Below are 16,103 nucleotides of genomic sequence, written 5' to 3'. Positions count from 1 at the left end.
AGATTACTATAAAACTGTATTGTAACTGTATGACACAGGATGTAGTAGGAACAGACAGGAAGGGTCTCAGTGCAGACTTGGGAACACATAAGCAGAAAAGGTTTCCTGGAAGACATGGTTTCTATGGACAAGCAAGAGTGGGTAAGTAAAGAAATGGGGAGATGACAGCCCAGGTAAAGAAATCTGGGTCACAAAGGTCTACTAAAGAGTTGGAAGGCTTTTAGTCTGTGGAAAGCCAGTGAAGGGTTTTGCAGCAAGGGAGTGACATGCTCAAATGTGCATTTTAAAAGAACAGTCTAATGGCAATATGAAAAATTAATAGGGTGAAAGAAGAATGACAACACTGGAGACCAGGACGCAGGAGACTATGATTTAGATAGAAACTAATGACGGCCTGGATTTAAGTCAGTGGCAATGGGATGGAAAGAGCTAGAGAAGGAGTTTGGGGGCGGGGGGGTGATGAGAGACACTTAAGAAGAGAAATGATGAGACTGTGGCCAAATGTAACAGGCATGGTGGAGTGAAGTATGACTTTCAAGTTTTTGGCAGGGTAATTTGATGAATGCGATGCTTGTGTATTAAGATAGTGGGAGAAAAGAGGAGTTTAGGTGTGGACATCCTTAGGTTGAGGAAAGAATGTTAGACATTTAGAAACCCAACCTCAAATACTTTATTAAAGTCAGGTTGTAGATACAGTCTTTATTGTTTGGGTGATTTTTGAACCTTCGGTTTCATTAGATAAACGTGTATAGCAATGTTTCTCCGAGAACTGGTCCACTTGGTAGGCATCTTTACAACATGTATTTTTAAGCCTCACCCGTCACCTAATGACTTAGACTCTCTGGAAATAGTCTAGGGATCTCTGGTTAGTTTCTCAGGCAATCCTTATTTATACTAAAATTTATGAGCCACTGGTATATAAAGTGGAAATAATCTCAAGTACAGAACCCTGGGAAATATCAATATTGAAGATAGGGATTCTAGAAAGTTATATACTGAATTATTTACAGTGATGACCAAGGGGCGATGAAGTACGGAATTTTAAAATTCCTTCTGATCAAAAGATTACATAAAAAAATTTGGAAGTTGACACTCTATTTTAGTATAGATGATACAGATTTATAGTTCAAACAGCCAGAAAGGCCAGGCAGAATAGCCATTTACCTTTCTCTTTTTAAAAATAATAAATCAGAAGAAACTAATCTTTAAAACCAGCCAAAACAACAAATATGAACTGTGCAATGACAGGGTCCAACTCAGCATGTGACAACTACCAGAATGGCTGCCTTAAGTATCACGAAGAACTTGAAACAAGCTGAGCAGTTTTCCTAAGTAAAGTTGGTAATGTCCTTAAAAACAACAACAAAAAACCCCAAAACAAAAAAAATTAAAAGGGATAATATGTTCTTATGTTGACTCCATAATTTCACTTTGTACATTTCATGGTGAGAAACAGCTTTTATATAAAATAAATGTAACTGACAGTACTAGTAACACAATTGTTAGGTATTTAATTGACCTTAGTAATAACTAATGTTAAAACTAGGACTAGGACTATGGATTCCAACTTTGAACCCTGCTAAAATCAGGCACATTTCTAAAATTAGACAATCCATAAGCTGATTTAGTAGCTTGGTTTTTAAACACAAATTTCCCATTTCTCCTCTATGATTTATAGCCAGTTTATACTCCAAAATACAGAATGTTCTGAGGATGTTGGGTACTGCAGTAACCACTACACAAAAAACAACTTAGGCTTGTTTAACAAACTATTTTGTTTTATATTGAAATAGTAATATAGCCATATTTTAATTCTGGAAAGTTTCAAAAGGCACCCATGTTATCAGAAGCATAAGACACTTTTCATTACCATGAGCTCGAAGTAAAGCTTCAGCAGTAAACAATGGAGCCTGAAGCATGTCTGCAGTCTCCACAATAAGCATATCTTTCAATCTACGAAGATCCTGAGGCCTTAATCCTTCATATGGCTTTGAAAAGAAGAAAATCAAGTTAAATTGGCTGTTACACTCTTAGGAAATCCTAAATGCCTATAAACAAATATATATAATAATCATTTAATTCAACCTTCTTGTTTCAGTTTGATTACTGAAGTTAAAAAGACTCTGTGTGCTCCACTATCATGGACCTCAAACTACTGTTTCACAAGTCTTACATAAGCTAGAAAGTGGAATGCCAAGGTTCACGCAACCTTATTATTCTAAAATAAAGGCACCATACTATAATAAGAACATCTTACTTTACAATTTTAAGAATCTGGGTAAGACAAAAAACACCACCATTGAGCAATAATCATGACTAAAGTTCTCAAGTATTTTTATCCAGTCTTTGCTTTATACAAATCAATTATACATGTAAATATATAAACGTTCATTGAGTTTAACCACCAAACAGTTACACTTATTAAGATCCAACTTGGATTATTAGTGGGATTATATGATACTTCTTAATTAACCTGGGGAAATGTGACTATGCCATACTATTCAGAGTTCTTAGTCATAAACATATTATCTCTGTTTATTCAAGTGTTCGTTAATGCTCTTTATATAGGTACTATATCATCTTATGTTTTTTATTCTTTTGTTATCTTTTATCTTTGCTTTTAACAGAAAAGATATAAAGAATTTAAATTACAAGTGTTTCACTCTTCAGAAACAATTACTGTTAACATTTTTGCCATACTTGTTCAAGTCCTTTTTAAAACAAAGTGAAAGAAAAGAAGCAATATTTTATACAGTAGTCTCCCCTCCACCTTCATCCATTGGAGAATGTGTGTCTCAATACTCCCCACCATGGAGCCCTGAAACCATGGATAGTACTGAACCCTGTAATACTGTTTTTCCCTATACATACATACTTATGATAAAGTTTAGTTTATAAATTAGGCACAGTAAGAGATTAACAACAATAATAAAATAGAACAATTACAATACACTGTAGTTGTTGTATGGATGTGGTTTCTGTCTCTCAAAATATCTTATTGGACTGTGCTCACCCTTCTTGTGATGAAGTGAGATGACAAAATGACTGTGTGATAAGATCAAGTGAGGTGAATAACATAGGCATCTTGATACAGTGTTAGGCTACTATTGACCTTCTGAGATTATGTCAGAAGGATCCTCAGAAGGAAGATCATTTGCTTCTGGATTGACTGCAGGTAACAGAAGGAGGGGACAAGGGGGGATTATGTAAAAGCTAAAATAATCTGTGATATGTTTTCCCCATTACATTTCCCTAATTCTCTCCATCCTTGCCTATGGAAATCACTATCATGAATTTGATGTATGGCTGTCATAACATTATAGGATAACATTATATATATTTAGGCAATTCCCTTTTATTTTTACTCAATACTGCATTAACATTGATACATTATCTATTTCAATTCTTTTAAACAGTTGTAACCAGCTTACTACAGTAAGCATAGACTAAAGGCCAAAGACGAACACTTAAAAAGCAGTAGAAATTCCCGACAATTGAGGATGTCCTCTTGCAGCACATATCACAGTCTCCAGAGAACTCTGGACAATTACCAAACCTCATCCATTTTTGTAGATTTACAGATATTTTAGAATAAGATACTGTCTTTATTTCTTGCTTCATTTTTGTGGGGTATTGTGGAAACCATTTCATCAATTCCTTTTTTTTTTTTTTTTAAGATTTATTTATTTGAGAGAGAAAGAGAAAGAGAGACACCGCACGTGTGAGGGAAGGGGCAGAGGGAGAGAGGCAGAGCAGACTCTCCATTCAATGGGGAGCCCGATGGGGAGGGGAGGGAGGCTCAATCCCATGCCCACGAGATTATGACCTGAGCCAAAACCAAGAGTCAGAGGCTTAACCAACTGAGCCACTCAGGTGCCCTCCCTTCATCAATTCTTATTTAACCACATATGACTGCGATTCTGTTCAATGGGGATAATTTTTCTCAGTTGACTTGATAAATTCCTGACCTTTACAATCCCCAAATTATCACGTACAGTTTGCTTTTCAGCTAATTTATGAACCACTTTCCCTTGCAAAAATCTAAGAAATCCTTTTATGGTTAAATTTATGGTACTTACTCCAGTATAGAACTTACAGACTATGTAGAACATTACTTCTAAAAAATGTGTTCCAAGTTCAGACTTGGGATTCCAAGTACCTCTCCTGCCTCAGCAATGAGAATGGGTATTTCCTGATATTCCTAGTGGTGGCAACTGAATATTTCCTGGTATTATTTCCTAAATATTCTTTTTATTTTTTAAGGTTTTATTTGAATTACAGTTAGTTGACATAGAGTATAATATTAGTTTCAGGTGTACAATACAGTGATTCAACACTTTCATATAACATCTGGTCTAAATGCTCTTTTTAAAATTAGCTATCATCCTACTTTATTTGTGTTAGCCAAAGAGATTTGATTTTAGATATGTTAAAAAAGAGAATATAAAGCAATCTACATGGATTAAGTTTTTAAAAATTCAGTTTTAAATTTAGGTTTAAAGAAAACGGAAGAAAAATAGTTCTTGAAGGAGAAAGACCTACTGCCTTCAGGAACATGTAACATATTCACTCCGAATCTCTGCAAGAGAACTGTAATTAGGTCATGTGAAGCATTTCAATACATTGCTCAGTCCCAAGTGGGCACTAGCCCTCTCTTCCGCAGGAAGGATTAAAATGAAGGTGCCTTTCTCTTTCTTATTGCAAAGATAAACTGCTTCTATTTTCAGATAAAACACAATCTAGAAATAACCTTCAAAGCAGTCAGTACAGATACACAGAAAGAAAAAGGAAACTAATAAAAGTACCTCTTTTGCATCAGTGCATACTTCTGCTACCAAAATACCACTGAAAAAAATATGAAAGCCCAACATACAAACTGTACCCCTTCCCCTTTGACTATCATGTATAAAGTGATAGTATCTTCAAAAACTGTTTCAGAAAAGACTATGACAAAGTATTTACGAAAGAAGAATATGTTTTTATTTCTTCGCACAATTAAAACAGCTTTTCCCAATTATATAGATAAAACATACTTGTTAAAAAATGAAAAAATTGTTAAAAATGTATATTCATATTTATATATTAGTAATTGTTAAATTACTAATATATCAGTAATTGTTAAATATATTAGTATATTTTATATATATATTAGCATATATTAGTAATTGTTAAAATTTATATTAGTAAATATAAACCTATTATATATTAGTAATTGTTATTATTTTAACAAATATATTAGTAATTGTTAAAATTTTAGAAGATGTGAAAGGCACTCAGGGAACAAAGAGAATATTTCTAATTCCTCTCAATATCATTAGTCTTTCATTAGCTGATTCATGAGCTTAGCCTGGAAGAGAGAGGGGAAAGAATAGCTAGAGTAAGTCTTCGGATTCTCAGACCCTTCCCTTTGTTTCAGTTTCCTCTCTTCTTACTTGGCTGCTCTCTCCTGGAATCAAGGCCTGGTCTACCCTGATCTGTACTTTGATCTCAGAGGAAGGCAGCTGCTTGTGCACAGTAGGCTAAACCTGCTAACCAGGGAAGCCAGCTAAGGCAATGTCCACCATATGGGTGCCCTGCCAGAAAAAGAGCCTGAGCCTTCCTGAGTTATAGACTGGGAGAGGAACTGGGAGGGGGGATTCTTTAGATGGCTTTCATAGCAACATCTTTTTCCATTTTTCCCTTCATTTACCCACATATAGTCACACAGTCTAGTCCTACCGAGCCTGACCCCTGCTAGGTCCAATATTCACTAGTTTCTCTGCTCTGTCTTTACAGGTTTATGTAAATTAAATACACTCTTCCCAGCCATCACTTCAACACATCACCTTGTTTTTGTTTCCTTATAGCAGTTACCACTCTCACAAATTGTGTTCATTTACTTTTTAACCTCATTGTGTGCATCTATATTGATGCTAGAACGTAAGCACCTAGAGGGCAGGGGCTTATCTTTGTTCCTCACTGTATCCTCAAGCTCTTAAAACAGTGTCTGGAAGAGTAGTCAGTCACTGAGTTTTGTTGAATGATGGGATGAAGAAATAGATTTTATCCATTTATAAACTAATCTGAAGGAAAGAATTTAATTAAAATGTATCAAGAAGAAATTATAGAGATATAATATTATACAGTGTCCAGATCATTAACTGAATTGAGAAACTTAGCTAAAATAAACACCTCGGGAATACGAATCTTTTAAACTACCTAATTATGCAGTTTAATATAATTAGATAGCAGGCCATGTAAAACTATTAGCATAGGCAGAATAATCCAAAAGTTGATCAGGGTCAAAGCAGAAGGTACAAAATGAATTTTAAAGAAAGCATTGTTTTTTGGTTTTATTTTTTAAATTGTTATGAAACACACATTACTTAAAAATAACAATTTTAGGGGCACCTGGGTGGTTCTGTTGGTTAAGCATCTGCCTTGGGCTCAAGGCATGAGCTCAGGGTCCTGGGATCGAGTCCCATGTCTGCTTCTCCCTCCCCCCACTGCCTCCCCACCCCCACTTGTGCTTTCCCTTTCTTTCTCTCAAATAAATAAAATCTTTAAAAAACCTCCAATTTAAAAATGTACAATTCAGTTCAACAATGTTGTACAACCACTACATGCATCTAATTCCCATTCTTATCATCCCCAAATAAAACCCCATACCCATTAAATAGTCACTTCCTAGTCCTTCCTCCCCCCGACACTGGCAAACACTAGTGTGCTTTCTGTCTCTATGGATTTACCTATTCTGGATATTTCATATAAATGGAGTTACTTAACATGTGACCTTTTGTGTCTGCCTCCTTTCACATAGCACGTTTCTGAGATTGACCCATATTGTAGCATGTGTTAGTACTTCTTTCCTTTTTGTGATTAATATACCATTGTATATGTACACCACACATTTTATTTATCCATTCATTTATTGATAGAAATTGGGGTGGTCTTCAATTTTTGGTTATTGTGAATAGTGATGCTATAAACATTTGCATATAAGCAGTTATGAAAGTATTGCTTTTTACATTATGAAATCATAGCCAAAAATAATCTAATATGGATTAAAAACAAAACTATAAATCTAGAAAAAATATAGGGGTATATGATTATAATATATATTAACACGAAAACACATTCAGAAGCCATAGAGGAAGAAAAATTTACATCTCTGAATATCCTAAGTGAAGAACTTGGGATATAGAAAAATACACAAAGTTTTCTTGGAAAGCATTAAGAACACACAAACAATCCACAGGAAAAAAAGCAAATAATCAATTCACAGAATAATCAAATAAATTCAAATAGGTACCATTTGTCTAAACTAGCAAAAAGTAAAAACACTGATAATATCTAATGCTAGCAGAAATGTGAATAAATTCTTTAATATTCTTAATATTCAATATCCTTTAATATTCTCTAATATGTTACTAGAAGAAAATAAATTGATATAATCTTTTAGTACAGTTTAACAGCATCTATTAAACCATAAAATGTATATATTTCATGATCCACAACACCAATTTCTACAAACTTATAGGGAATATACTTTAAAAATGTGTATATACATGCAGTAACAATAATGATATGATAATGATTATAATAGCATACATTTACATAACACACATAATGACTCAGGTGCTGCTCTAAGTATTTACATATACTAACTCATTTAAGGATCACTACAACTCTATAAAGTAGGGACCATTATGATCTCCATTTTAAGGAAGAAGAAACCAAAGCAGAGAGATTGAGTAACCTACTCAAGGTCATACAGTAAGTCAGTCATGCGGGTAAGATATGAATCCAGTCAGTGTGGCTTAAGATTCATGTTTTAAACCACAATAATGACACAACTGGATAAAGATATGTATGTAACAAGTACATAAATATTCACTTTAGCCTTGTTTTTAATAACAACAAATATCTAAATTAATAGGTAAATGGTTAAAATATGTAGATCATATGTTCTGACTTAGGAAAGATGTTCATGATATACTGTTAAGCTGAAAAACTATTTTAGAGTTGGTGAGGATGTGGAGAAAAAGGAAACCTCATGCACTGCTTGTGGGAATGTAAATTGGTACAGCCACTGTGGAAAACAGTATGGAGGTTCCTTAAAAAATTAAAAAAAGAGGGGTGCCTGGGTGGCTCAGTCATTAAGCATCTGCCCTTCGGCTCAGGGTGTGATCCCAGGCCCCGCATTGGGCTCCCTGCTCTGCTAGGAAGCCTGCTTCTTCCTCTCCCACTCCCCCTACTTGTGTTCCCTCTCTTGCTGGCTGTCCCTCTCTCTCTGTGTCAAATAAATAAATAAAATCTTTAAAAAAAAAATTAGAAAAAGAAATACCATATGACCCAGTAATTCCGCTACTGGGTATTTACCTAAAGAACTCAAAAACACTAATTTGAAAAGACATATGTACCCCTATGTTTACTACAGCATTATTTACAATAGCCAAGATTGGAAACAACCTAAGTGCCCACTGATAGATGAATGGGTAAAGATGTGGTAGACATACACATACCTGATGGAATATTACTCAGCCATAAAAAAGGATGAGATCTTGCAATTTATAACAACTTTGATAGCCCCAGAGGGTATTATGCTAAGTGAAATAAGTCAGACAGAGAAAGACAAATATCGTATGATTTCACTTATATGTGGAATCTTAAAAAAACCCAAATGAATAAACAAACAAAAAGCAGAAACAGACTCATAAATACAGAGAACTAATGGTTGTCAGAGGGATGGACGGTGGGGGGTGGTGGGCAAAATGGATGAAGGGGAGTGGGAGCAATAGGCTTCCAGTTATGGAATGCATAAGTCACAGGAATATGAGGTACAGCATAGGGAATCAAGTCAATGGTATTATAATAGCATTATATGGTGACATATGGTAGCAATTTATGGTGACCATATACTTATGGTGAGCACAGCATAACATATAAACTTGTTGAATCACTATTTTGTACAACTGAAACTAATGTAACACTGTGTGTCAACTATGCTTCAATTAAAAAATTTACAAAAATATTTTAGCAGAACTCAATATACTATATGACCTTACTTTTGCATTGAAAATTCTCTATCACATAGGTTTGCTTAAGTCTTGTAGCACACACAAGAAATTGTTACCACTGTGGGGCAAAGTCAGAAAGGAGGAAATTTTTTACATTCTTTAGCAATAAATACTCATCATAAATTTTAAGAAATGCATGCAAATAGAAAAAACTATAAAAGTAAAAAAATTATCCATAACTATAATTACCATTTTGGTATACTTCAACCTTCACTGAATACTTACTTGTCTTTTCTATATAATTAGTATCAAACTATTCTGTAATTTTTTTTAACTTAATAGTTTATTATAATTATATTAAGTTCATTTAGATCTTAAATCTCTTGATAATGAGTGCTATTATTTTCTGGTTTCCGTATAAGTTAAGATAGTATCTTTGATAAAAAAAAAAAAAAAGCCTGATTGTCTTTCAATTTAATCACATCACATTATTTCTAGAATATTATTATTCTAATGCTGTCTTCTGACTAAACTATTATATTATTACAGGAATAGTTTTTATACCTGACTCAAGATGATGGATTATGAAAAGGAAGGCAGTAGAGCAAACAGAGAAGTCAAAAGAATCGGGTTTAGTTCATTTTCATCCTGGTACATTATTCAACTATTTCCTGATTTATCTTCCTCACTTAAAAAAAGGGAGCATAATTGTTATTCACTGTTACTGTGTGGATTCAACAACCACGTGAAAGTGCTAAGGACATCGGCCACTCTTTCTATGTGTAATAATCTGAATAAGCATTCCCATAAAATAATCTAACCTAAGAAGCACAAAGGGTAAAGAAATATAAATTTCTGAATTCCAAGAAACTCAGTTCCTTTAACAATCTGGAGAGTACAGAAGTTCAAAAACTGTTGGGAATTCATGGGGAAAAAAACTCAAACAATACCATTATTTTTCTGAACACATAGAAACAATAGTTAGTCTAAGTCCTTTTAGAATCAGGTTCGCAATGAACACGGAGGAACCAGAATAATTTCAGGAGGAAAAAATTTATTGTATCTTATAATTTACTTAATACTTCTATGGATGTTCCTGTGTCAGACACTGAAAATACTCTGTTGATTAAGGCAGTTATGATTCTGGCCCTCATGGAGTTGACAATATAATAGGAAAGAAAAGTAAAAAACTAGTAAATACATAAACAAAATAATTATAGCATGTGATGAGTGTTATAAAAAACAGACAGGGTATTATGGTAAAGAATAATAGAAGGAGACGGACCTATTTGTGAAGGAATAGTCCAAGACTGCCTCTCTGAAGAACTACTGAACCCGGAGCGCCTGGGTGGCGCAGTTGTTAAGCGTCTGCCTTCGGCTCAGGGTGTGATCCCAGGGTTCTGGGATTGAGCCCCACATCAGGCTCCTCCGCTAGGAGCCTGCTTCTTCCACTCCCACTCCCCCTGCCTGTGTTCCCTCTCTTGCTGGCTGTCTCTCTCTGTCAAATAAATAAATGAAATCTTAAAAAAAAAAACAAAAAACTACTGAACCAGCCAAGAGAAAAACTGGGAGAAGATTTCTGATATAGTAAACAGAAAATGCAAAAGCCTCAGTGTAGTCTAGGTTTTATAATTAGAGCAAAATGTGCTGGGAAGAAAGATCTCAGATGATGTTGGAGAGGTAGGTAGTGGTGAGACCAAATAAGGTTTTGTATCTGAGCAAATAGTTTGGATTTTATTCTAAGTACAATGAAAAGTCACTAAGTAATTTAAGTGATTTATATGATCTAATTTAAGTTTAAAAATGTCTCTCTGGCTTATGTGTACAAAGTGGATTCTAAGGGGACCAAAATAGAAGGAAGGACGCCAGTTAGGAAACTCAGATGTAGAGGGCCTTGGAAGGTAGAAATAGAGACCAGGAAGAGTAAATGGATCTAGATTACACTTTTGGAGGTAAAACTGACAAGATTCCCAGATTGTGTGGATATAAGAAGTGAAGGATCTAGAATGCTTGCCCATTTATGCTTGAGCAACTAAGTGGATCAAGGTAATACAGGAAACAGGAAAGACTTAAAGGAAACCAAAGAACAATGTCCCTGAAGCTAAGGGAACAATGTTCGCTAAGAAGGGAGTAGTTAATTGTGTCAAGTGCTGCTGAAGAATTCAAGTAAGATGAGGAGAGAAAAGTACCTACTGGATTTGGCAACGTGGTGACTCTTGATGTCCATGACAAATGCCCTTCCATCACAACAGAAGGGAAGAAAGTCACACTGCAATGGGCTGAAGAGTGAATGGAAGATGAGGAAGTCGGTTATGTACAAACAGCTCTTAAATTTTGTTTTTCTCAGAAGATTAGAGATATGGGGCTACAACTGAAGGGGGAGAGGGGCAGGGCTAGGTGAAGAGTGGTCAATGGAGAAATGGCATTGTCATCTTTGTTTTTTAAGAAAAAAGTTACCAAAGCATATTTGTTGTTAAGAGCAATCCAGAAGACAGGGAAAGATTGAGGAATAGGAGGACTGCAATTTAGAACAGTAGGAATGGTTAGGCCTTCATATCACACATCAGCCTTTCTACTGAAATATAAGTAAATAGGCATGCCTGGGTGGCGCTTAAGCGTCCAACTCTTGGTTTTGGCTCAGGTCTGACCTCAGGGTCATAAGATTGAGCCCTGTGTGCTCAGCACGAAGTCTACTTGAATTTCTCTCTCTCCCTCTGCCCCTCCCCCACCCCTGTGCACAGAGCTCTCTCTCAAATAAATAAATGAATCTTTAAAAAAAATAAATGCAAGTAAACATATTTACATACGTTACAGGATAGTTACCACTTCCAGGTTTTCTACGTGTATTTCATAATCATGGCTATGTAGATGACAGGGTGCTAAGCACAATGCAAAGAAGACGACATGAACTGGATTTTTAAGTAGAAAAATAAAATTTAATACAAAATTCATATAAATAAAATTAAAACTTACGAAAAGAAAAAAATCCATATAATTTTTTTATTAAAAAAAACCCAGAAAACTTACCTCTCGTTTGTCTAATGCAGCATATTCAGCTTCTATTTCTTCAGCTTCGGGATCTCGTGAGAATACCATTTGTGATTCCAGATTGAGAGCCAAATCTTTGTGGTGTTGCTTTTCAGCACAATCACAAGGAGTATCTTTATTTTCATTCTCAGCAAACAAGTCTCCTCCATGTTTTACTAAAAGCTAGAAAAGATTTTTTCAAAAACTTGCAACCACAGATTTAAACAAGCTATTTCATGCCACATATTTGAAAAAATTAACAATATAATGAAACACAACAAAAACATAACAGTTTGTACTTGCAATGACAAAAATTATTTAGATACCAGTGGCTTCTGATTTTAAGATGGCAATTCTTGTTTACTGATATTAGAATGATTTCCTTTGGTTAAAAACAGTAACAACTAAAGCCAATTTATTAAACTTAAAAAGAAATACTTAAATATTCTGTCCAATCAAAAAACTAAAGTTTTACTTAAAAATAAAAACTTTATGGTTACTCAAAGCTTTGGATTTTATACATTTCTATAAATTTTCTTAAACAAAAACACTGCTGATACTGTTACTTTAACCCCTAATGCCTGAATGCCTGACATGGCAGACAAAAGTTTCCATTTGTATCCTCACTATGCAGTCCAACACTGAACTGAAATTAGGATGAGCAAATTACCGAAGCAAAACTGTTTCCAATATTCCTCAAAATAAGTGATGAGAATAAGCACTGATAGCCAAGTTGGGAAAAGACTATATCAAATAATGTTTCAATTTTTAAAGGTAGGATTTTGCCCAAAGCAATCTCACCTTAAAAATACATGAAAGAGTAAAAACAAAATAAAACATGGAAGAGTGACTTGACTTGTTTACTACTGAGGTTTCTGATGGTTTTGCAAAGTTAAATATGTTGTTACTAAAGGCTGTTGGAGATTTCCTCGTTATGTCTGCAGAGACATTAGGAAGGACATAAATGCCAAGAGGACCATAAAGAATAGCCTGACATACCTTAAAGAATAGCCTGACAATTAGTCATGGAGCTGATTCTCATAATAACAGTAACAGCAAGTATTTCAAGTACACATTCTTATTTATAAACAAACCCCAGGACATTATGATGTCTCAGAAAAGTTAAGTAACTTGCCCAAAGTTACCCAACTATTAAGCAGAAGAACTGGGATTCACACAAAAGTTTGACCAATTTCTCATAACCATAACTGGATATTGTACTGCCAAATAGAATAGGTTGATCACATAAATTAAAAGAAGTCAAATGCATCCTGGGTCCATGGTAAAGTTCTACCCAGATCTTACTTATGATCTAAATATGAATAGTTTTAGTTTTCATTTTTTATGGCATTAAATAAAAAGGTAGTTTTCTTCCATTTTCTTCCATATAATTATCTCCCCTCCCTCCAACAAACATAGAGATCTTCTTATAAAGTTCCTTTATTGCTTTTGGAACTGGAATCCTAACGAGTCCTCTACAGTCATCCCAAGAGGCCTGATGAAATAAGGGACTTCTATCAATGTTGGGCCTGAAAGCCATGGGCTAATTTGACAAGCCCAAGAGATATGACTTCAGCTTCTTGCTTGAAGCTGAGGGTATACCTCAGCACTAAAACGGCTAAAAAAAATTTTTTTTAATTGTAAAAGCAAGCATAGAAACAAATCAAGAAAAATATGGCTCATGGCCACAAAGCGCAAAATATCTACTCTTTACATCTGCCCTTTACAAAAATAATTTGCTAGGCATAGCTCTAAGCAGTCACTGCTGCAGCCACGTTCCAGAGCCTGAGGGCAAGATCATATTAGCTGCTATTTACCACCTAGAACCTCTCAAAGTGTGGTCTGGGGATCAGTAGTACTATCTGGGAGTTTGTTAAGAAATGCTGAATTGCAGCATAATGACCCAAACCCCTCCCACTCCAGGCCTCTGAATCAGAATCTGATTCTGATGTTCAAGAGATTCTTATGCACGTAAAAATTTGAGGGGTCAGTCGGTTAAGCATCTGCCTTTGGCTCAGGCTGTGATCTCAGGGTCCTGAGATCAAGCCCCGTGTTGGGCTCCCTGCTCAGCAGGGAGTCTGCCTCTCCCTCTGCCCCTCCCCCTGTTCTCACTCTCATGTCCATGCTTTCTCTCTCTCAAAATAAAGAATAAAACCTTTAAAAAAAAATCTTGATAAGCAGTGATCCTAGACTACTACCTATGTTGCTGTTGAAATGGATATATTTATATGACCTTATATACTCAGTACTGGGGACTTGTAGAAAGCCCACAGACTACCATACTTATAAAGCAGAGTCTATTACTGTGTTTAGCCTTTCTGCTTGCCCCACAGCTTATCCAGTCCTAACAGAGACTTAACTATTTGCTTCTCACTACTATGGAATTAGGAAAGCCGACTTTATTTTCTTTTTCTTTATTCAGAGTAGCAGAAAATGATTTCTGAAATGTACACTGGGAAAGCTTTCAAAGCCGTGATCTGATTTACTTTACAACAGATATTACCATAGAAAAGATTCTAAATATTAGCAAACAAGATAAATCATCTTTAACTTAATGCCCCAGTCTTTAACAAAAGGAAAGACAACAACATTTAAGAGGTTGTGCCATTCTAGAATATTGGTAAGGGGAACCTTCTTAAGAGGATATGCTGGAGTGCAGACTGCATTCTTTGGCGTTAAAAAAAAAATGGGTGTGTGAAGAGGGGATGTGTGAGAAGTCATTGTTCAGAGTCACTGCTGAACATATTTGAAACTCGGGTGAGATTTCTTGCCTTCACTGGTGATCTCTCTTTGAAAGGGATCCTCAAATCACTGGAGTGGAGCTGAGGGGACTACAAAGACCTGTATCTCATTGCTGCAATTGGCACTGGAGAGAAACTCGTAACTCGTGATGAAATGCAGTGTCCATGTTTGCAGCATTTGTTCTGGCAAGGAAAATCAGCATTATGTACCTTTGGCACAGAAGCTAGCTAACAGCAGTACTGCTTGACACTGGAGCAGTACTTAAAGTGTTTCAGCTTGCTGACATTTGGGGCATGAAGTTGGGAACATCAATAAGTGAAAGATGTATTAGGTAGGGATATTAGTGAAACTGATGCTGCAAAAGTCAGGTGTTTTGCTTTTATATAATAAGGGAGTTACATCTGGTTCTGAAGAGGTAGTTTTTAAATGCTTCAACCAAAGCATTTTAAGTATCATTTTCCTCACTCTTAAAGCAAGGAGAACTGAATACTTTATTCAAATGTGATTTTAGCCTCTCTTGCACACTTGGTGGTACATAAAATGTTCTACCTTAAAAGAAACATCCAATTATCACTATCTCAACACATCTGTTCATTTATTTTGCCTTCCTTTCTGTTTGTAATCTCAGAGGAAGAGAGGTAGAGCAGCCCCTAGTATGCAAGACAAATCCCTTCCCACCCCTTTGATCCATAATCTAAATAGCTGGAACTCTGGACAAATCAATTAACTTCTTTAAGTCTCAATTTACACAGGTCCATCTGGAAAATGAGGCTTATATAATCCTGAGAAAAGATGTTACAAAACAAGATGACTGTTGAAGTCTGTTCTAGTTGAAAATTACCATTTCATCATCTCTATTTCCTGTATGCCCTTGAGCACTCCATTACCCCTCTATCTTCACTCTCTGACTCTCTAAGGACTCCTGGTACAGGCATTCTTTATCTTAATTCTGTTATCCTTCCAGTTACTTTCCTAATATTTTCCTTTCTCTCTCAGCCACATTTTTCAAATTAGTGATGGACACCCACTGTCTCTCCACTTCCTTAGCAAAAGACTCAATTACTCCCAGCAGTCTGATTTCTACCCTGACCATTTCACTAAAACAGTTATTTCTGAAAATCATTAGTACTCTCAAATTCAACAACCTTTCTCAGTCTTCTAATTGCTTTACTTCTTTGCAGCATGCCACAGGACTGATTACCTCCTCCCCTTGATATCTTGTCTTGGCATCCCTGACAGTATTATCTCAGCTCTCTTCTCTGCTTTTTCTGTTTGCTTCATAGGCCACTTTTCACTTGCTTTAAACATAGGCATTCTCCAAATGGGTGCTGTGAC

The 16,103-nt window shown here is 35.5% G+C and overlaps 1 protein-coding gene across 8 annotated transcripts in view; it reads right to left on the bottom strand.

Annotated features, from left to right (window-relative positions):
- ANKIB1 (ankyrin repeat and IBR domain containing 1) overlaps positions 1-16,103 on the bottom strand; it is a 248,689-nt gene that overhangs the window by 60,884 nt on the left and 171,702 nt on the right. For all 8 annotated transcript variants that reach the window (XM_048212861.2, XM_057304104.1, XM_057304103.1 and 5 more), the window contains 2 exons: positions 12,027-12,209; positions 1,871-1,988 (listed from right to left, as the gene is read on the bottom strand). In XM_048212861.2, coding sequence (XP_048068818.1) covers positions 1,871-1,988; positions 12,027-12,209 — 301 coding nt within the window. The remainder of the gene's footprint in view (positions 1-1,870; positions 1,989-12,026; positions 12,210-16,103) is intronic.

Source organism: Ursus arctos, unplaced genomic scaffold (assembly GCF_023065955.2).
Source record: "Ursus arctos isolate Adak ecotype North America unplaced genomic scaffold, UrsArc2.0 scaffold_3, whole genome shotgun sequence".
Classification (NCBI taxonomy): Eukaryota; Metazoa; Chordata; class Mammalia; order Carnivora; family Ursidae; genus Ursus; species Ursus arctos.
This window is presented reverse-complemented; position numbering and strand designations above follow the sequence as displayed.